General features: G+C 35.8%; 1 protein-coding gene and 1 long non-coding RNA gene across 6 annotated transcripts in view; one reads left to right on the top strand and one right to left on the bottom strand.

Annotated features, from left to right (window-relative positions):
* The window catches only part of LOC136843358 (glutamate receptor-like), a 36,483-nt gene extending 17,278 nt beyond the window's left edge, over positions 1 to 19,205 (bottom strand). For 2 of the 5 annotated variants that reach the window (XM_067111693.1, XM_067111694.1), the window contains exons 1-15: positions 19,134 to 19,201; positions 12,382 to 12,470; positions 10,359 to 10,538; positions 9,204 to 9,361; positions 7,843 to 7,881; positions 7,000 to 7,226; positions 6,300 to 6,459; positions 6,025 to 6,210; positions 5,316 to 5,474; positions 4,907 to 5,060; positions 4,379 to 4,508; positions 4,069 to 4,159; positions 2,118 to 2,238; positions 1,479 to 1,629; positions 1,168 to 1,282 (exon numbers count right to left, since the gene is read on the bottom strand). In XM_067111693.1, the coding sequence (XP_066967794.1) occupies positions 1,168 to 1,282; positions 1,479 to 1,629; positions 2,118 to 2,238; positions 4,069 to 4,159; positions 4,379 to 4,508; positions 4,907 to 5,060; positions 5,316 to 5,474; positions 6,025 to 6,210; positions 6,300 to 6,459; positions 7,000 to 7,226; positions 7,843 to 7,881; positions 9,204 to 9,361; positions 10,359 to 10,538; positions 12,382 to 12,421 (1,911 nt within the window). In that variant the 5' untranslated portion in view covers positions 12,422 to 12,470; positions 19,134 to 19,201. Of the gene's footprint in view, positions 1 to 45; positions 403 to 1,167; positions 1,283 to 1,478; positions 1,630 to 2,002; positions 2,239 to 4,068; positions 4,160 to 4,378; positions 4,509 to 4,906; positions 5,061 to 5,315; positions 5,475 to 6,024; positions 6,211 to 6,299; positions 6,460 to 6,999; positions 7,227 to 7,842; positions 7,882 to 9,203; positions 9,362 to 10,358; positions 10,539 to 12,381; positions 12,471 to 19,133 lie in introns of those variants that run through there. The other 3 variants (XM_067111692.1, XM_067111695.1, XM_067111696.1) reach the window with 3 other exon arrangements.
* A 327-nt stretch (positions 19,206 to 19,532) lies between these two features.
* Positions 19,533 to 22,126, top strand: part of LOC136843362 (uncharacterized) — a 54,006-nt gene continuing 51,412 nt past the window's right edge. Inside the window, exons 1-2 of the long non-coding RNA XR_010854531.1 lie at positions 19,533 to 19,669; positions 21,734 to 21,820. This is a non-coding gene — a long non-coding RNA (uncharacterized lncRNA). The remainder of the gene's footprint in view (positions 19,670 to 21,733; positions 21,821 to 22,126) is intronic.

The following is a 22,126-nucleotide window of genomic DNA, read 5'->3' as shown; positions in this document are numbered from 1 at the left end:
CTTTACGAATGCATGGTAGGCTGAAGCAGTTTATGTGCTGTAATATTTTTTATCCTTTATATTTTTGTAACCATCCTTCATAATTTGGCAATGAATTTTCAGGTAAAAGCTTTAATCGTAGAACCGAAGTTATTTCTCTGTTCAGGAACGAAAAATTTAAGTGTTCAGTGATGGTCGTCGCCCAAGAGTTAGGCACTGGTACAGGCACCGTCTCTGCTGGACACACTGGAGTCTTGTTGAGCAAGCAAATTATTATGGCTTTCTACATACCAAGGGAATCGACCTGACAACAGCTTTCGTGCCCTACTTCTTCTTGGTCCAAAGAAAGACGAGGCCCTCAACCAACAACACAAAACCAGCCAGTATGAATCCAATTCCCAAAATGTAAAACGCAGCTTGTGCCTGAAACCGTTATTGAATTCATTTTTGTGCGTCAATGTAAGCAATACTAGAATGGTACTGTGTCAAACTTGATGAATCTAAAGCATCAGTGGCCTATATTACATCGCTCCACTGAAAAGTGCACCATAAATTTGTACAGGATTTTCGAAGATAGAGGATATTCGAAGACAGATGAATGAATCATTAAGGGAAAAGGAATAGCATTGCTGTGGCGACATTAGATGTGTATTTGCTTTGTTCTTCCTTAGTACAAAGCTTGTCATAATTTGGGGTCAACATTTCACAAGTGGGTTTTAAAAAAGCAGAAATTTGTGTTTTTCCATCCATGCTAGTCCTTTTCATGAAGAATTTCTTGGATTTTCGGAGGTTCAGTTAAGAACAGCACTATTCATATTTAGCACATGAGATGGAGTATTTGCTGTTTAGAATAAGAGCACTAACTGCCTATCAAACTAACGGAGAAGGAGATTTGATAATACTGATCTTCGTCTTCAGCATATATACACTAAAACAGTCATTCTTGAATTACTTTACGAAAATGTTACAGGAATCAAGTATGTGCATAATGTGAGCTTCATTTATGAGTGTATAGAAGTTCAAATCAAAGGCAGTGCCTGTTCTTGAATGAATATTCGTGAAGGAATATAACACTTTATAGTAAGAAATAATACAACGACCAACTTCTAAAACTGAACAAATGTGAGTGATTCTCTTAACAATTCAGATCTTATAAGTGAAAAAAAATACTGAATAATTTCCTCTTACCTGGGCAATGTTAATGACTTGGGGTCCATCGGAGGCTTTTACGGTGATGCAGTTTATTGAATAATAAGTCTTCTTCATCTTCTCTATGATGCCGTAGTTCCTGAGCCATTTCATGCTTAAAAGGTGAACGGTTAAGTTATTGTAAAGTTCGTCCCTTCATCGTGAATATTTCCAAATCTACCAATGCTCTTTTCCATACAATACCCAGCGTATCTTCAGTCATATCCTCATGCTTCTAATTTTTCCTTAATACCTAACCTATTTATTTAATTAAAAGTTAAATTGTCCGACAAAAATAAATCTGAACTTACATTTCATCAAACTGATACTTTACAATGCTGTTTTTAGGATAAGCAAAGGCATCAAGGTCTATTCGGACAGGATTATTGGCCACATGATACAAGCATGGTTTGCCGATGGCCTCAAACTGGTTGCTACTTCCAATTGCAGAACTAGCCGTATCTGGTGGAGAGAGAAGTGTTTTTTTATAAATACTAAAGCACAAGAAGAGTCTCTGCTAACTGATTTTTCATCGCTTAAAAGAACCCTTTTGAAGAAATTGTTCTCACAATGGAAATAACACATAGCTTCAAGTTTATACGTAAGCCTGCGGTTCAGTGTTCTGAGACGATGCATTCTCTATATGGACATGAATCTATCTGAGGAAATTATAACATATCATTAGCTATTGCCTGAACCGTTGCTCAAAAGTGCAAGAATAATCGAATCAAAGCAAAACCACGAAATAAGTTGTTGCCAAGAAATTCATTGATACTTCAAGTTATCAAAAATGTTTGAATACTGTTTAGAAGGCTAAATAATAACCATTTCTTACGTTTAATATCTGGATTTAGTATCAGGATAATATTTCCAGTTCATGTTTCGGAAACTTATGAATTTTTTGGTTGGAATTATAGCACGACAAATTAAAAATCTACGAAGTGTCGTACCTATCCAAGCATAGGTACCATCCGCCACTTTTTTCAGGAACTTCCATTCTGAAACCTCAATTCCGTTGAACGTCACCATAGTATTGCGAACTCTTTCTCCTACTTTTCCAGAGTTCTCTGTCTGAAAATGAAAAGTCCTCAAGTAATTCTTTGCGTACAGAAACCGCATATCTTATGTATGCTTAATTAAATTTTTACATTGGCGACTTACTGAATTTTCATTATTACTGAATCATCATCAAAGATATGAAAAAATAAGTATAACATAATCGGTTGTCTAACTCAGCATTTTGTATCGAGCAGGTTCCAGCTCAACATCGACAGGAGAAACAATCTTTGTTTCTTGTAAAACTTGGTAAAGTTTGCTTTTGCTTAATGCAGAGTACTGGAGCTTCACATGCCTTGAGACAAAATTATGTTGTTCAGTGTATCTGAGTTACTAGGGTTTTCCACTTCCATCTATTATGAAATCAGGACAACCTTCTTCACAGGTTCCATGCTTCAGATAATTTCTTTACCTCTGTGGCAAACGATTTATTTCTATATCTACAAAATTTTACAAGAAACCCGCCATGTGGTTAAAAGGAGTGACAGATATTCGATCTTCATGAAAAAATAATATTACCTCACTCGTTAAAGTCTCACTGTCTCACATAAGGGATGCAACATTTAGGGAATTCAAGTCAAGCGTTTTCGTGGCCTCGCTCTACTTCAAGTGTTGGGGATATGGAATCCGTCAACAGAGGTCAGCAATGAACTAAAATCAAAAGGCACTGAATTCTATGTTACGACATAATCGTCACTGGGGAATTTCTGCTGATATTGTCCATTCTTCATATAGAGCCTTTGCTATTCCATTTAGAACTGAAACAATACTTACCTCCTGATCTAACTGTCTAAAAGAATATTTTTAAAGCAAACAAACTACAATTTCTCATAATACAATAAAAACACAAAAACAACTGAATTATTTGAATTTACAGAGGTTTCTCATTTAGAACGAACTCAAGTAATCAAGTGACCGTGGTATGTAAAAGCATTTATGCGTATTCAGTAGGTGCAAGCAACTATAATTGGTAGAGGTAGACAATTAAGCAAATCTCAACCATAGGATAAATTTGTACAACCACAGCAGTCCTTATGTCAACTACAATTTCACTTGTAATTTTCATTTGGTGTGGGAGTTAGTGAAACCAGTCGTTACGCATCTCAGAAGAGATAATGACAAAAATCGTAAAATTCGGGAACTCGTTAAATGTGTTAAATTTGAAGACGAGCAATGACACTGGAAAATAATTCCTGCACTCTTCAAATCCGTAAGATTCTCGGGACATCTTCCACACAAATGACTTATTCCATCCCCAAAAAGGGTTATCGTTTTAGATGAGTATTGCTTACCTTTTCATCCTTACTTTAGCTCTTGATATCTTTTAAGCAAAGGTCCCCACTTTCATGTCCCTTCAGTATTAAACCTAAAAATAGCCATTTCGGGTTTTTGTCCTGACAACTCTTCTCATCACCTCCTAAGTAATGAACAGCATCGGTAGGTATTTTACTGAAGTTTAAATGCGTCTGTCAGGAAAGTATGAAAGCTACCCTGTACTTTGTTACTCTGTTATAGGCCAAGCCTTTTATTCTCGCTTGCTGTGGTTCTCGCTGGACTAGTATCCTGTCTGTCAAGGTAGTTCTTAACAAGTTTCAAGTCAAGGTCATAGTACTACACCAGGTGGTTGCACGTCAGAATAACTCAAGTTTATTACAAGTCAGCAAAAGAATATTTCACTGCGAAACGGATAGAAAGCAGATCTCCGAATGGGAGTGACATATATAAAAACAGACTGTCCTCTCTCATGTTATAACTTAGTGAAATTTTATTTATTCGCTAGTCAGGGTATGCGATCATCATTACCTTCTATCTTGACTGCCTGCTTATTAAATGTCACTTGCTTACCAAAAAGAAACTGTACGGGCTACTGAGAAGCCTGATAGCTGGAATAACGTTCCTTCTTAACATATCCTCCAGTGAATTTATGGGTTGGGACCTGTCAGGTAAGAGAGGCAAAAGCTATCAGTGACCTTTCAGTAAAGGATAATCAATTTAAAGTAATTTTGAGATGCTGAAAATGAAAGTTATAAATAGTACCACGGTGAATTACCATTTATCTCTTAATTAAATACAGATGAGTACCTTACTCACCTGAAAATTTATTTCACATGGAATATCATGCCGATATCAATTTTTTGTGACCTGCGATACTAACCTGAAAGGAATAGCGAGGAAGGCTGTCACTAAACTCTTATAAAGTGACCCAAGAACAACAGAGAAGAACATGACGCAACCTCCTATAACCTGACCTCCGATCCAAGGTGTCCAACAGTCCTCGTTGCATGCTTAGTGGGGGAGGCAGAAGACGAATAAAGATGAATAACTCAAAGAGAAAGCGTTTTAGGCTTATAGACACTCGGCGTTTAAGCTAGTCATTCCTAGACTGACGCACCATGATGTTGGTTGAATCAGGTAATCACATTTTTCATTCCCCTTTTTCCTAATATGACATGCGGTAACAATTTTTGCTAGGATGACCTTAAGTGACAATTTACAAAAATGACATGCTATACAGTACATAGTAAAATTTTACGGATGTGAGTTCTGATAAGTCAAAGGAATTTCTCATACACTGCCGTAGACGTGATACCTAAACTTCCATGTAACATACCTATGAAGAGCCGCCATTTACAAGGCTAATACTGTGCATGTTATATGAAATTATTTAGTGCAAATCTCTTACGTTGAGAAACGATGACGCTCATGTACCCAGCTGCGTAACCCAGGGGACCCAAAACAACGCCGGTTGATGGATGACCGAGCGCCTTTTTGATTTTCATCAGAGCTCCAGTGGCTACCCCAGCTACTAGGCCGATGCCCACGATGCAAGCCCAGGCCTGTTTAGTGATTGACGCTTGATTACCAGTCTTCAGTCCGTAATTCTAAAGAAAGTCTTGAGAGGACAAAATCAACAAAGATCTCATATATCCTGTTTTTTATGTGACTTGTAGTTACTAAAAGGTATCAATGCTGTGAAGATGGTAGTATAGTTCCGCACTATTACAGATAATAAATAAAGTATTACGACGGTGCAAGAGAAACGATATCCATATTGCAGTAGAATACAAGTTTAATCATTGCTCTTATCTTACGTCAAGTGTAAATATCTCCAAAAGAAGGAGAGGCTTCATATAAACACTCGGTGCCTTTGAGATGATGACGACGGGATCCGTGCCGTAGGCGAGGCCAAAGTCAATCACAAGGGTCCGCTGCCAGATGGGAGTGAAATCTGTTGGGGACACGTCTGCCTTCTGCAAGACACCGACAAAATGGTTCAGATACTAGTTAATGAAAAAGTGTTCTGTTCAAATAAAATTCCACTCTTATAAAATGAGTGCAGTTGCATAACCTTCGCCAATGAAATTGGTAAGAGATTTATGCTTTCACTAACACTTGCGTGTTGTGCGTGTGTGTTACCAATAATGGCTCTGGTTCCAGAAAGGCATCACAAGATATCGAAAGCAGTTAACGGCAACGGGAGTTAATCACTTCTGTGTGCTATACAGTCGCCTCATTTAATTCTTTGTTTGAGGAGTTAGTTAATCACTTTGCAGGTAGGTCTGTAGAGATCTGCTATTCCATTCCAGTCAGCAAATGCCAATGAAATTGGTAAGAGATTTATGTTTTCACCAACACTTGTGTGTTGTGCGTTACCAATTAATCCAGAAAGGCATTCAACAGCAGTTACGGCAACCTGTGTGCTATACAGTCCCCTCATTTAATTCTTTGTTTGAGTAGTTACTCAATTCCAGCATTTTATAGGTAGGCCTACAGGCGAATACAAAGCATTCAACAGCTTACCTTCTCGTAGAGATCTCCAACCATTCCATTCCATTTCCCGTCAGCAAATGCCCCGAATCCGTCGCTACGGACCAAAATATCCGTGAAATTGAGTCGCTGCTGTATCTCCTTAGCCAAGTCTGCTCCATAGCCGTTGGTCTCCTTCAGATGGGTAGCTTCACCTTCATAATCAAATACTGTTGGCTTCTGTAGAACGAACAGGAAGGTTAAAACAAGGAAAAATTCTCTCTCAAAAACGAAACACTTGAGAACCACACCTGGTGACCCGGCCTTACCTTGAGACAAGATATTCGAACAGTTCGGCCCAAGAGGTTGAAGGATACTCCTGGCCACAGTGGTCGCAGGATTCGCAAGCCTAGCGAACTCCACGATCCTGAGAACTCAAGCTTCCATAGGCCATTGCCTGGGGCTTTTATAGCAGCAATATTCACCCACCTGAGAAGAAGCACGTCTTATTAAATCTATTAATACTTCTTAATCCAAGCTAAGTAATACGCTGTCACTAAATTTTCCCCGACTTGCCTGGATTCCTCAGTTCTGTTCAGTTTTGAGTAACAGAATTTTCTGTAGTTTTGTAACTAACATAATGACGTGCCAAAACAGATGCTCACGGTGCTCGTACTGCAATATGTACTGAGTTTTAAGCCCCATTATTCTCCATTATTCTTTATAGCACTGAAGTACAGTAAAAGCTAGATATTACTCGGGGTATCTAATTAGCTAACGAACTATTCTGAAGCCCATAACACGACGAAAAATACCTTGTAACGAGATGGACTACAACGATATAAAGGTTTCGCATAAACCTATTAAATTCAAAGAACGTATGTGCAAAAGCTCTTCTGTTAACTAATCTAATCCTTCTTTTCTCCTCCGGTGTATGCAAATTTCTCGCTTTTTTATCACGCTAAGTCTGCCAGATATTTCTAATTTATCCCAGCCGAAATAAGGAAAATACTGACATGACCTGCCTACCTCAGTAAACCTTCCTCGGGAGGAGACAACGAAGAGCCAGATAGAAGGGATCTCCCTTCGGCTGCGATGAAAAGGCCTCGCATTCCTTCCTGGAGGAAACTCGACACAAAATCCATTGCTTCCAGGAAGTTCGAAGGGACTGATGACGCCGTCAAATTATTCAGGGGGTCGTGATTGGTAAATCCGCCGTTATAAATGGTTGCATCTACCCACAGCCAACGTGTTATCTACAGAGTTATATAACATCCATTTTTATCTAGTGGTTTACTATTCTTACACAGTCATGGATTCGGATCATGTCAAGATTAGCGAACCCACTCGCAGCAGGGTTCGCTATTCTTTACAAGAAGATTGTTGGGTTCGTTATTCTTTACACGGGAATAATCGGGTTTGCTGTTCTAGACATGAACACTTCGGTGCCAGACATTTGATCCCCCAGGGGCTAGTACTAAACAAGGGAAATACATTTGACCCTGCCCCCCGGGCTAGTACTAAATACGGCGAAACGGTGTAGATGAATCACTGTTTCGCCGTGCTTAGTACTAGCTCTCATGTGGAATTGGAGTTCGGACCGGAAAGGGTTGGCCATTCTTTACATGGGGATCATTGGGTTCGCTGTTCATGACATGGAGATTTTAGGTTCGCTAACCTTGACATGGTCCCTGGATTATTTAATGGACATGATTTTTCCGAAAGAACGTTCAAAAGCAAAGATTGTTATAGAAGCCAGCGAGAATAATGATAAAAAAACGAGACTATAATTTCATTATGTACGATAGCTCGAACGTGAATTTGTACCAATACAAGAGTCATAGAATTAAACTGTTGTTAAGCATTACTTACCATGGCATTTAACTTTGCAGAATCATAATATGAAGCAGCCTGAGAGAAAGAAACTTCTTTCAGTCTAATAGGTAGTTGTTTCTGATACTGTTTAATGTAGTCTCCTTCTGAGTCTTCTGTTACAATACTCGTTATCTCACTTCATCAAATCAAGTTATTTTTAAAACCAGTGATAAAATTCATTCAAGTGTGTATATTGAAATAAGTAAATTCTGAAATTCAAATCAAGTTATTTTTAAAACCGGTGATAAAATTCATTCAAATATGTATATTGAAATAAGTAAATTCTGAAATTCTCATTATGCATATTTCTTGATAAAAAAAATTCAAACAAAATGGATGTGTAACATTGTGTCTAAGTGCCCCTCTTATTTCTATGGTTAAAACAATTGAAATAGTCTATTCCAGTCGACTAAATTATGAAGAACATTTATCGCCTACAAAATTACCTGCCTCTGATATATGAATAAAAAATTACACATACACAGACACACATATATATCCATATATATGTGTACAGTATGTGTTTACATGTATACATATAATACATATATGTGTACATATGAATATATTTATTTATTCATATAAGAGCCAGGTCATTTTGTTAGCGATAAGTGTCCTTCATAATTTAGCAGATCGGAATAGAATATATGTAATATATATATATATATATATATATATATATATATATATATATATATATATATATATTTACTGTATATATATATATATATATATATATATATATATATATATATATAAATTTATATATATATATATACACACACTTCATGGGTAATATTCACTGTAGTAAGGGAAAACGCGTATATGAACCAGAATGAGAATGAAAGAGAGAGTTTCGCTGAAACCCTGAATCTAGTATATACCTTTTAAATGCACAGGTAGGTGGCAGAGAAAGTGTCTGCATAGCTGTGGATATAAAGTTCCTGGAGCTAATGAGGATGGAGAGAGTTGAAGACATTAGACATTTTTCTGAAAGGCGTTTGAATGTTAGGAATACGCGGTTCCAAAGAAACCATAAGTATCCTCCAGGAAGATACAGTTTATATGTAATCACAGAATAAAGATCAAGTAGAGTGAGGCAATGGCAAAAAGAGGCGTCCCTAGGGGAATCATTACCAAGTTGGTATGAAAAGGAAAATCGATTGAAGTTTTAATAGGGGGGGGAACCGGTTGAAAATGTTGCTGTCAATGTACAGAAACAGTGAGGAGTGTAATATGAAAGAAATGAAAATAGCATGCAAGAAAGTGGATGTAATGTAGGATAACGACAAAAGCTCTGAAAGGAAGGAAGTATATAAGGATCATGACAAAATTCCACACGGACAGAAGATAACCACCTTTCCTACAGAGGACGCTAGCCAAGAGGCATCCCCATACAGGATGATCTGCGTTGGGATCTCGTAATGCGATATTTTGAGGGCGTCCCACAGACCCTTTTCTGTCAGAATCTGGGCGGCGATATTTCCCCTCCACAAGGATTCCATTAGGCACAGGTCTGCAGGTAAATGTACGGTCATACATATGATAAGATATTTTGTAATAATTTTTCATCATGCAAGACCGCTTGAGAAGAAAACTGGGTTTTAATAAAGAGCGTACACATATGCAAACACGCGCACAGACGCGCACATACAGTGTGTGTATATATATATATATATATATATATAAGGAAATCCCACAGGAAAATGAAGAGGCAGAAGTTCTGTACCAAGCGCCCAGACGATGCGTTAATAAACGTGAAAGCGCTTGGTACTGAACTTCTGCCTGTCATTCTCCTGTGGGATTCCCTTATACACTGAAGTCTCGTGCAGCTACTGTGATTTTTTAAGCATATATATATATATATATATATATATATATATATATATATATATATATATATATATATATATATATATATATATACATATACAACCAGACACATATATATATGTGTGTGAATTTTTATCACATATACACGTGTGACTTTTATATATACACAAATATTAAACCCAAATATCGCTTAACATCCAATTAACTATACCTCGGGAATAACTTATAACAAAGGAAAACCATAATTATAAGTGTCTCCTCACCGCAATTAGCAATTATTATTCGCCTTGGGTGTAAGTTTTTCCCGAGGTAGAGTTTACTAGACATTAAGCGATATTTGTGGCTTTTAATTTATGATTATATATATATGTATAAATATATATTATATGTATGCATACATATATATATATATATATATATATATATATATATATATATATATATATAATGCACACTGTACATGTGTGTGCGTGTGTGTATAGTTCTCTACTTCAGTTCTGATTTAATAATTATACATATCTACTAAATATAAGCATTTATTCATATAAGCATTTATTCATTCGTCGTTACGTAGGTGAAGAACCGCAAATATAGAACAATAAACGTCTGCTACATTAGGTAAATATCCAGCTAGCCTGTCAAATTACGGTAATTTACTCAAAAAGTCTTTTCAGACTTACCTGGGTCCCTTTGGAAGACAATGCGGAGGTTGGTCGGCAAGAGAGTCCCAGCCAGGTGAACAACTGACTGGATTAGCAGATCTCTTTTTTCGTCAGCGTTCACGCATCCCGATGCGTAGTTGGCCCGTGAGCGAACGAGAGCTTTGAAAGACTGTCGACCCATGGACTGCTCGATACATGCTGCAGGAACATCGATGAATTCTTTAGTTATATGCGAAGAGTTACTGAGATAAAGAAAAAAAATTGTTATCCATACCTGACGGCAGAATTTCGTGATAATTGTTATCTTTTGCTTTGCTTTTCATACATTAAAAAATTAGTAAATTTACTATATATATATATATATATATATATATATATATATATATATATATATATATATATATATATATATATATATATATATATATATATATATATATATGTCCTTTAATGTCCAATTCGCTCTACCTCTGAAATAATATATTTTCATATATATATAATATAATATATATATATATATATAATATAATATAGGCGTGTGTGTTATGCTCAACTTACGCTTAGCATGCTACTGTGTGTCATTAGCATTCACCAGAAATTAAAATATCTTAGAAATTAATGTCATATCCTGGAAGTTCACATATTTATGTGGTGTTTTTGTTAGCGTTTAGTAATCCGGTTGAAATTACAAATAATTCTTAAGTGATGTAAAGAAAATTTTTTTTTCTCGGTTCACCGAAGGCATTTTTGTACAAAAATCACGTTAGTATCAACATCTACACACCGCAAAGGTTGAAGAGCTTTCTTTTTGTTATAATGAAAATAAAAAATTACTTGCCAGTTTGCAAAGCAAACAGATTCTCAACTTATGTTTTTTTTTTGCTATAAATTAAACGAGAGAAAATATTTTTTCTTAAATATCAGCGGAAATTTGAAGTTGGAAAATCTAACTTTGTGTATTATTATTATTATTTTTAATATTGGTACTGTCTTTAAATAACACTGAAAGAATATAACCTCTTGGTCATTGCAGAGTCTGTTCTTTTTTTATACGAATATGTTTGGGTAGTAATAACGACAGACAAAGATCAGGACCGAAATCTCAATTTTCATTCAAAGTTAAGTAGTGTTGTAGCAGTAACTTAATTCGAATAAGGAGAGAGAGAGAGAGAGAGAGAGAGAGAGAGAGAGAGAGAGAGAGAGAGAGAGAGAGAGAGAGAGAGCGCGAACTGAGATGGAAAACCATTATATTCAAGATACAAAGACAAATTTTACAGGCGCATGTCTTTAAGTTCCTGACAGGATTAGAGAGAGAGAGAGAGAGAGAGAGCGAACTGAGATGGAAAACCATTATATTCAAGATACAAAGACAAATTTTACAGGCGCATGTCTTAAAGTTCCTGACAGGATTAGAGAGAGAGAGAGAGAGAGAGAGAGAGAGAGAGAGAGAGAGAAAGCGCTGAGATGGAAAACCATTATTTTTGAGATACCAAGACAAATTTTACAGGCATATGTCTTAAAGTTCCTGTCATAGGATTATAAAAAGAGAGAGAGAGAGAGAGAGAGAGAGAGAGAGAGAGAGAGAGAGAGAGAGAGAGAGAGAGAGAGAGAAAGCGCTGAGATGGAAAACCATTATTTTTGAGATACCAAGACAAATTTTACAGGCATATGTCTTAAAGTTCCTGTCATAGGATTATAAAGAGAGAGAGAGAGAGAGAGAGAGAGAGAGAGAGAGAGAGAGAGAGAGAGAGAGAGAGAGAGAGAGAGAGAGCTAACTGAGATGGAAAACCATTATATTCGAGATATAAAGACAAATTTTACAGGCACATGTTAAAGTTCATGACATAGGATTATCAAAAGAGAGAGAGAGAGAGAGAGAGAGAGAGAGAGAGAGAGAGAGAGAGAGAGAGAGAGAGAGAAATATACCATTATATTCGAGATATAAAGACAGGTTTTACAGGCACCTCTCAAAATTGCTTCAGGGATAAGATATTAATCTCCCACAAAACAAATAATAATCAGGAGGTTTTCGTATACATACCAGCAAAAATCACTAGCCGTATTCTGGCGGCCAAAACCATTGCTTCTTTTAAATCTAGAACGCTGACAGTGGCGATGAACCGACTGCATCTGAAAAAAAAAAGAGAATAACATTAAGGAATGAAGAACAGTCACAGATAAGCACTTATTATTTTGAGAAGGACCAAGCGTATTAACTTTGGAATTTGAAAAAAAGGAATGAATTTTTCTCGCGTTCTAGCGACGCAAAATACCCATATCTTCAGTGAATCGGATTACAATAACGTAATTTCTGTGCAATATCTACAATTGTCTTGAGTGGTGTGGCTCTTTTTATAGTCATTGTTGAAGCACTTGTCTTATTCGACATTCCTTCTGAAAATAATAATAATAATAATAATAATAATAATAATAATAATAATAATATAATAATAATAATAATCATCAAAAGACTCTTGGTAGAGTTGTTTCACAATTTCGTAAGGGATCACAAATCTAGCATTTTAATCGCTAGGCATGTTTACTGGGTGCATGTTTATGTGCAACCTTCATTATGAACAATGCAATGGTCCTTTCATTAACTTAGTACTTAACTTCCAGAAAAAGCTAAAATTTCCTAATCTGTCTCCAAATGGTCATCAGGAATCAATTAAATGATAAATAGCTTTAGCAACAAAGAGTAACATTTTAAAAGATTAACTGGAAAAGAGACGTTACTGTTACATTAAAAAGATTAATTATATTTCTGCCGACAAACACTAACGACCATTTCATATAAATCGTGTTCGCGTCGATGTTCGAGGTCCTTGTGACTTGATTGCATTTGGTGAGCGTCCTCAATGGGCAGCGCTCATATCTAAAGACAATATTCCGCTTATGTCTCGCTGTGTAAAGTGTTCTTATCGTCAAATGTTCAGAAACTTGTATTTCAGGATTCCAATCCTACAGCTGCCGTGAACGGGCGCCGAAGATGTTGGTAATTTACAGTACAATGCTCTGGTTAGCAGGAAGTCTTGGCAAATAAAATTGTCAAAAGTCTGAAATAAACGAGTAACTCTTGATGTTTGAGTCCAGTAGTAGCATTAAGAAAAAGGTATATTATTTTTGTCCTTCAGCCTAGTATATTCTTAACGGAACTTTAAAGGCTATCACTTACAAGACGATAGGGAGCTATGGCACCAGAAATAAGCACCAAGATGGATAAACCTCCAGGTTATTTGCTGTAGTACTTACAGGTCGTTAAAGACAGCTCTTGGCGTCGACTGAATGCACCGGTGATGACACAACACTTCCCTTTTAAGCTAACATTTCTGCCGTACCTCCGCCACCCTCTCTCTCTCTCTCTCTCTCTCTCTCTTTGTGTGTAACTGATTGATTGATAGTGATTGTGCCCTTGGAGGATCCGATTTAGTTGCTTGCCCAGAGGTAATCGACAACCTGAGTTCCTTATTTTTCATAATTCCAAGTCAGAGGAAACAGCCATTGGCCACCTTTCTCAAAATTCAGCACAGTACTTTCGAAGGCTCCATTTATGTAAGTAAGTTATTAATTTGCTTAACTTTGTATACTGTACTGTAGTTTTCAGAATCCTTAGAGAAGATACATCTATTCCAAGTAAGAGAGAGAGAGAGAGAGAGAGAGAGAGAGAGAGAGAGAGAGAGAGAGAGAGAGAGAGAGAGAGAGAGAGAGAAAGTTAATTTAGCTCTACAGCCAAAGTCAAAAGCAATGAATATAACTATCCTCATTTCGAGAATGTCATTACATTTTTCTATATTCTAACACATGACCAATATTTTCTCTGTGCTTTTTTACAGCGCCAGAGAAGAGCAAACCTTCATTTAGATTCATAGGGAAATTCCATCACCAGTGTCTGGAATGTAAAAAACCAAATTCAAATTTCTCTTTGTAGTATAACCCATTTTCTCGAGTTAACTTTAACCCAATCCTCTGCCATTTGTTTTGTTTTTAGTCTTCTCCGCGTCTTCATTTTTATATTTTCTTTACGATGAAAATTTTTAACTTATTTTTTGTGAGAAGAGAAAATAAGCTAACGCATTTGAGGGTTACAAAAGGTTATTCCACCCGACATCGTCAGCAATTCAGTCACACCATTTTATACGCTCGCAATGTTTATGCCTGCGATACATCAATTTTGTCAGTGAGTGAACTTAACTGCCCACCTGTCTGACAAACGTTGTGTTAAATACCATGATAGTTAAGAAATAGATAACAGAGATTATGTACTTGAATAAGAGTTTCAGCTATCTATGGTACATTGGGAGTCTTCGGAATTCAGCTTCTTAAGGTAGATTAACAGAATAATGCAGTTCCAGAATAAATCACTATTAACCATAAGTATAAAAATCTATGAATAACAATGCTATATAATTTTTTTTTATGAATAACGTGTTTTCTCGATGTTCTTTAAACTATCAAAGACCTCGTGATATTCAGATCTTGTGAGACGTTATTAAGAAATTTAAATAGTTAAAAATAACTGAAAGATTCTGCGGTAAACTAGATAGATGTAAATCAGGGTCACTAACATGAGAATCGTAGGCCAGGAAAACCGAAAAATAACATGAGAATGTCATGATGTTAATAAAGTAATCAATCAAATTCCGTGAGCATAGTGAACCTACGTCTTGAAACCCTACACGATAATCACTGTCTGTGGCGTTGTCATGTCGTGACGAAAAAAATATTGTTTCGTCTTCCAAGCCCCTGGTTTCGTCTTAAGTGACTGTCACCCACAAAGAGAACAGTAAAATCGCAGTTCTTTGTTCACATGCCAAAATGTACTCTAAGCAACGATTATCAATTCTTTTCATGAGACTAATCATTTACTTTACCGTAAGTACATTGCAGATTAAAAGATAGATCCGAAATAGGTACAAATGACTCATTTTACGAATGATCACGCAGGGAAAACTTTGAAACTTATCTTGGAGATGGCGACATTTAAAACAAACACACATATATATATACATACACACACACACACACACACACACACACACACATATATATATATATATATATATATATATATATATATATATATGTAATGACAGTCCTCTGTCGCTTACTTATTATGAGAGAACCTAACTACATTCGAATCTCTTTCTTACCCACCATGAGCTGAAAGAATGAGTAACGTACAGTACCTATTCATCTCGTGAATAATGTCGTAAGACTGTTTCGTTAGAGTAAGATCATGGCAGTCTTAGTCTATTGTTCCCCGAAGAACGAAAAGTGACTACTGTACACTGTCTTCCTCAGACCCATTTTTCCGCTTTGATTGAAGAGCCCAGAACAATATTCACATCGGGTGTTCTACGTTCTTAACCGCCTTTACTTATGTATTACTTTGTATTCAATTTCTCTCATAAATATTTCCCCCGATTCATATCGAATTTTGACAGCAGTGAAACCTGAGTAGTTTTAAAGGCTTATTTTGTTTTTATATCGTTCATTGTTTTCTTCGATGTTCGTAGATCTATTGAATATAATCAAAACCAAAATAGCAAAACCGATGAGATGAAATGTCAACGAGGATACTTCGTAAACTAATCTACTCCCGGTCACATAACTCAAGCGTCATCTGCTGCTTAAGCTGATGAGTGGGAACTCATTGTTTAAGGACGCCAATAACTTGAGTTGCACTTAAGTTCGTCAACCCAAATCTGACCCACTCTAAGGAGCTCGCCCTTCATAACCCATCCGTGGTTGCTGCGACCCAGTCACCCAACCAGCGAGTGTGTGTGTGTGTGTGTGTGTGTGTGTGTGTGTGTGTGTTGTTTGTGGTTGTTTGGCAGGGGTGGGGGAGGGGGGTTGTCCTTCTCTGACATCCCCATCAGTTCCCGCCTTTAAATCTTGAAATAGCCACGGAACTCTTATCCGGTAATTTTTTCTTTTACTACCAAGTATATTGACGGTAGTCAATGCAATATCTGAAGAATTGGCCAGCTATTTTCCATTGTGTGTATGTATGTGTGCATGTCCCAGAATGTTGGTAGCCTACCTCTGTGCGTAGATTTGTTCCACTGCTGAAGAGCCCACATGCATTTTCACATATGAATTTAATGTAAGTGCTCGTATGACGGAATTATAAAAAAAAAAACTATGATCTGGTCATGTTACGTTTTGACAGCTTAGTTTTATAGACCGCTAGTAGTAATGGAAAAGTATCTGGACGTAATTTAGCAATAAACAATTTTTCTTCTTTCAGAAAAAGTAATTTTTTAGTATCGTAAATTACAGACAGTGTCATCCGTACTAAGGATAGAAGTAATATTAGAGGAGCGCTGTCAGGTTATAAATCCACTTGCATTGCTCAAACCGTTTTTGCGTTGTCGAAGAGAAGTTTTGTATTCTGGAATGTGTATGCAGTTTTGATATAACTTTTTCCTTTTTTTCAATTATCAGTGGCGTTATTCTGTAGGAAGAGCTTTTCTTTTGAAGTCGATGACTGCGGAAGGGACATGCATGACACCATTACTATAATCATTGCCTATATGAAGGTCATGCATTGAATAGCTATGCAAAAAATGTTTAATTTTAGGCTTGATTCAGTACCATCATATGGCACAAAATTCATCAGCATTTGGACTCTTATATCTTCTGCCACATTCACATTCTATTACTTAACCCTTTACCATCCTGGGTAATAACATCTCCTCACTAAATTTTTAGTACCCTCAGTCCAAGGTGCTTTGACCTCCCATTCTCCCCGCATGACCAGATCGCGCCATAGTGCTGTAATCATTCTTTTCACTTACACATACTATTTGACAAAATCTTTTTATCTTTTCATTTCTCTCGTTTAACCCATCTCAGTCCAAGTACAGTATGCTTAACAGATAATCCTGCATTTCAGCACCCTTCATGAAGGAGAATTTAACTTACAGATGATATTCCATTTAAATTTTTTGTCTCCTATGAGCCATGGGCCCTCTGTTCAGGTGGAAGATCTCCCCTCGGAACAGCCTTCCTCTTAGAGGTAGAAATTAAAATCAAACTAGAGTAGTACTCTTTGTTTATCTTACACATAAATGCACATACACTATATACAGTATATATATATATATATATATATATATATATATATATATATATATATATATATATATATATATATATATATATATATATATATATAGTGTGTGTGTGTGTGTGTGATGGATAAACAACGTATATCATTGTAGTTCAGTTTTTATATATATATATATATATATATATATATATATATATATATATATATATATATATATATATATATATATATATACATATACACATGTATGTACACACACACGTATACTGTATATATAGAGTTATTATTAACCCTCTAAGAGTCTAAGGGATTTATGTGAAGAAAGGAATTAATGCATGGGTCGAGAAAGTGCTACATAAATCTTGAGATAATATAATGATATTATGAATATAGTAACATATATTATGAGAAACAATAAACAATATATACAAAAATGGTGGACAAAATGTGAGATTTATATATATTATATATATATATATATATATATATATATATATATATATATATATATATATATATATATATATATATATATATACATACAGTATATATACAGTATCACATTTTTGTCCACCATTTTTATATATGTTGTTTATTGTTTCTAAAATATGTAACTATATTCATAGTATAATTTATATTATTTCAAGATTTATGTAGCACTTTCTCTGACCCATGCATTAATTCCCTTGCACACATAAATTCCTTAGAGGGTCAATAATAACTGTAGATGTTATTTGTAAACCTGTAATATGCAGTTTAGTGGGCTACCACCACAGCTGGACTGATGTGCCTTGCAGCCATGCTGAAAACGCTGGACAGTGCTAAAATTAAACAGGCACTTAGCATGTCCTGCATTGTGTAACTTATAATTGCAGACATAGGCACAACAGTTCTTCAGGATAAAGCAGAATAACATTTCACAGGTAAGCAAAACATAATGGAATTTTAATTTAAATATTACGCGTCAGATAGTTGTTTTTTGTTAGCAGTAGTTGCGTTTTCTCTGTTAGCATGTCATGTTTTCAGCAGATTATTGTGGCCCATAAAGGCAATTGGATAATTTAATTTTGAAATCAAGACATTATCAATCTTATATATGTAGCACAAAATATAAAGTAAAAACGATCTAGCTCGTTATAAAAAGTACGCAGCAGAAAGTTTAGTCCTCTAGGTTACTGGTGGTGACAAGTCTCGCCTTTTAAACATTAGCCTATACTGCGAAAGTATTTCAAGACACAATAAACAAACCGTAGAAAAATACTTCTGTTTTTCGTTTCAAAGAGGAAAATGACATTTTTTGTGTAACAAACCTTACTTTCATTTTTATTTTCATCAACTATGTCTCATAGATTGGCTATAGCTAAATTTGCTGGCCTAGGCTAGACCTATGCACTCAACTCATTTCGTAAGATACTATATCATTTAAACCTTATATTAGGTACAACTTAATTTCGAATATACAAGAATTTATTTCTGTATAGTAATTTACTGAATCGACATGCCAAGGAAAATACTATAGCTATGAAAACGGTAGCAACAAGGAAAAAATCTTGGACATGCAAATGCTAGGCTTATGCCTACGATTTGGCACGTATTTTTTTTAATGAGAATAATTCTATTCCAGATAAGTAAAAAAAAAAAATACTTTCTTATTGTAGTCTTTTTCTGACATTTCTCTCTAAGTATCGTTCCAACTCCTCAGAATAGAAAGAAATTACTTAGCTGGCAGATTAGCTGGCCTCTTCTGTTGTCGGTTTGTTTATAAGAAGCTTTCGATGTTCGTTATGTATAAATGTTGGAGTGCAAAGTTCTTTACTTCAGCTACCATATACCTCAGAACAATAATTGTTGGAAATATAGTATTCAGTAATTATTAAGTTACCTGAAATAAAATAACATCCCCTCGAAAGTTACAAAAATATAATATTGCTGATTACGCTCTGGGAGCAAAAAAATCTACCTTTGGCATTAAAAAAAGTGGGAACTATGAAGATTATAAAAAATGTTAAAAAGGCGTCAAAAAGAATTTATTTCCTGTACGTGTAATTGTAATGTACCTTCTAATTTTAGTAAAAAAGACAGAAACGTGGCAAGTTGCCCCCTATCAAAGATTACTTGCAAGTAGACGAATCTTAGAGGAACCAGTTACCAATTGGTCTTTTTCACAGCCCTTTATAAGCAACAGTCCCAGTTCAGAATTTAGTTTGTGCTTATTGCCAGTATTTTCGTCTGTAGTATAGTAATACCCACGTAGGTAAGTTTTTGGTGTCCTGACCATCCGTAATTGATACGGTATATGCAATATCTTGGTGTGAGTCGTGACATCCTTGCATTTCGTCCTCGCTAGTCTATTGAACGATTAATTTTTAAGTAGCTTAATGTTAGCTTAAGCTAAACGTAATTTTATTTTCATTTGCCCGAGATTCGGCAAGTAGCCTAAGTGTAGCTTAGAACAGATTACTTACGTGTTAAATTTTGTGTAGGCGTAGGTTACTGGAAGGTCAGATCTACTCAGGCATAGACTTGGCATATAGCGTATTATTGAGAGAAGTATTTTCTTCGTGTTTTATTTTTGATAGGCTAGACTGTACCTTTGCATCATCATGGTTAGGAGTTTTGGTTAGCAGAGGCAAATAGTTTTTTCTGTAACCGATAGGACTAGATTAGGCTATTGGCTTGGTTAGGCCTGAGTTGAGTGTGCTACGAAACTCAATGTTAGGCTAGGCCTAAGGAGAGTGTGGGTTTCACACTTGTGTGATGTAACTTTGGTAATTCTAAGCCGGCTGTCCACGGTGAGCTAGACTGTGGCAATTGGCGCTTTTCTATGTTATTTTACTTCCTTTACAAGAATTTAAAGTCATATTTTGTCGGCCGGTTGTAACTAAACTGTAATTGACCTTTGAAGACTGCACGACTGGAATAACCTAACGTAGGGTAGGTCTAAGCCGGCATTCCGCAGGAAGCCCCCCCCCCTCCATAGCTAATACGGCAAAACTGTAACCAGTAAACACCTCTAGGGTACGTTATGTTGGTATTTTTAGGGGTGTTTACTGGTTACAATTTTGCCGTATTAGCTATGGAGGGGTGGGGGCTTGATGAATGCCGCTTAGACCTACCCCTGCGTTAGGCAATTCAAGTCATTGCGAGTCTTAAAAGGTCAATGACAGTTTAGTTACAGACGGCTGACAAAATATTACTTTAAATTCTTGTAAAGCAAGTAAAATAACATAGGAAAATGTCAATTGCCATTGTCTAGCTCACCGCGGACAGCCGACTTAGAATTACCCTAACTTTAAACCATTAATGTATTTTGAACTTGAAAATATAATTTTTCCAGTTTTCATTTGTGTTTTGAATGTTTCTGGTTTAATATATACTTGGTTTTAGTTGGTTTTATCTATATAATTCTTCTTTTACATTCATATTTTAACACTGAATTTTACTAGTGTTATCATTCACCTATTCATTATCAGTCATATCATTAAATACATTTCACCCTCATTATGGCGCTGAATAATCCTGATGGGTTCCGGCACTTGGTCTTCAAGACCTAGATTTCATAAATAAGTACTTTATAGATAGCAGACCCTACCTCTGTTTCCAATGATTTTTAGGGGGACCACAGTGGGAAAGCTGGGTTTTGGGTGGGGAAAAACGTAAACTGAGTGAAATACAAGGATGTTAATCCCATTGCCCAGAATAAGGTTAGTTTATAGAATGTTTTCAAATGATTATTTTGCACACAAGGCTAGTTAGGTCATTTGCTACTAAAATGAACGTCAGAAACATTCAAAACTCACATTAGAACGTAGGAGGAAAATATTTTCTAGTAACAGAATGCGATAATGGTTTAAAGTAAAGCTTCACCTTCAAATGTAGGGTGACCATTGCACTGAATAGGCATAAGCTAAAATAGAGCAATTACCATGATAGGACTTAATTTGGAAAGTATTTCAGATAAGTGAAGGTACCAAAAAAATCACTGTTTGGAGAGGATTTATATTAGCCCACAAACAAGATTGTTGCTCTGTTTGGTGAGTAGCCTTTGGGAGATCCTAAACTGATGATGGAAGGGTAAATGAACACATTGGCTGAAGTTGTAAATTCAAGGAAATTAATTCAAATAAATCTCCTATTGAAACAAGAGCTGGTACTCTGCTCAAGTGAATACTTGATCTTCAGTCCCAGGGAAAATGTCATGTTAAAATTATATACTGTAATTGTAAGGGTACTTGTAGGAGTTGTTAAATTATAGTAAGCTTACTTATTATGAAGTTACGTAGTAGGATATGACAGTAATTGTAGATATCTGTTTCAGATGAAAGTCAAGTAGTCTAAGCTGCGCTGAAGAATGAATTCTTGGACAAGAATTACGCTTTTGATGGGAGTTTCAAGCAACTTTTAAGTAAGTTTCTTAAGCATGACCGTTCTTTATGTGAAGTGAGATGTTATATCATTAATTGCTGTGATGCAGTTTACAAAACTACAAGTTGAAACTGTACTGTGTAAAATTTTTGGATTCGTGCTTCTTAGCCTATTGTGTTTTTTTAGATTGCTTATCTGGGATAAAAACTTGATAAGAAAATCAGTACAGTTATTCTTCAATGGTGGATCTTTTTTATAGCTTTAATAAAACTACAGTAATCTCTTGGTTATCCAGATTAATAGGACCAAGGCCCTGTTAGATAAGGTAAAAAAACACTACAGGAGT

The sequence above is a fragment of the Macrobrachium rosenbergii genome, chromosome 11 (assembly GCF_040412425.1).
Source record: "Macrobrachium rosenbergii isolate ZJJX-2024 chromosome 11, ASM4041242v1, whole genome shotgun sequence".
NCBI classification, from domain to species: domain Eukaryota; kingdom Metazoa; phylum Arthropoda; class Malacostraca; order Decapoda; family Palaemonidae; genus Macrobrachium; species Macrobrachium rosenbergii.
The sequence above is the reverse complement of the archived record's forward strand: the minus strand, read 5'-3'. Positions and strand labels throughout refer to the sequence as shown.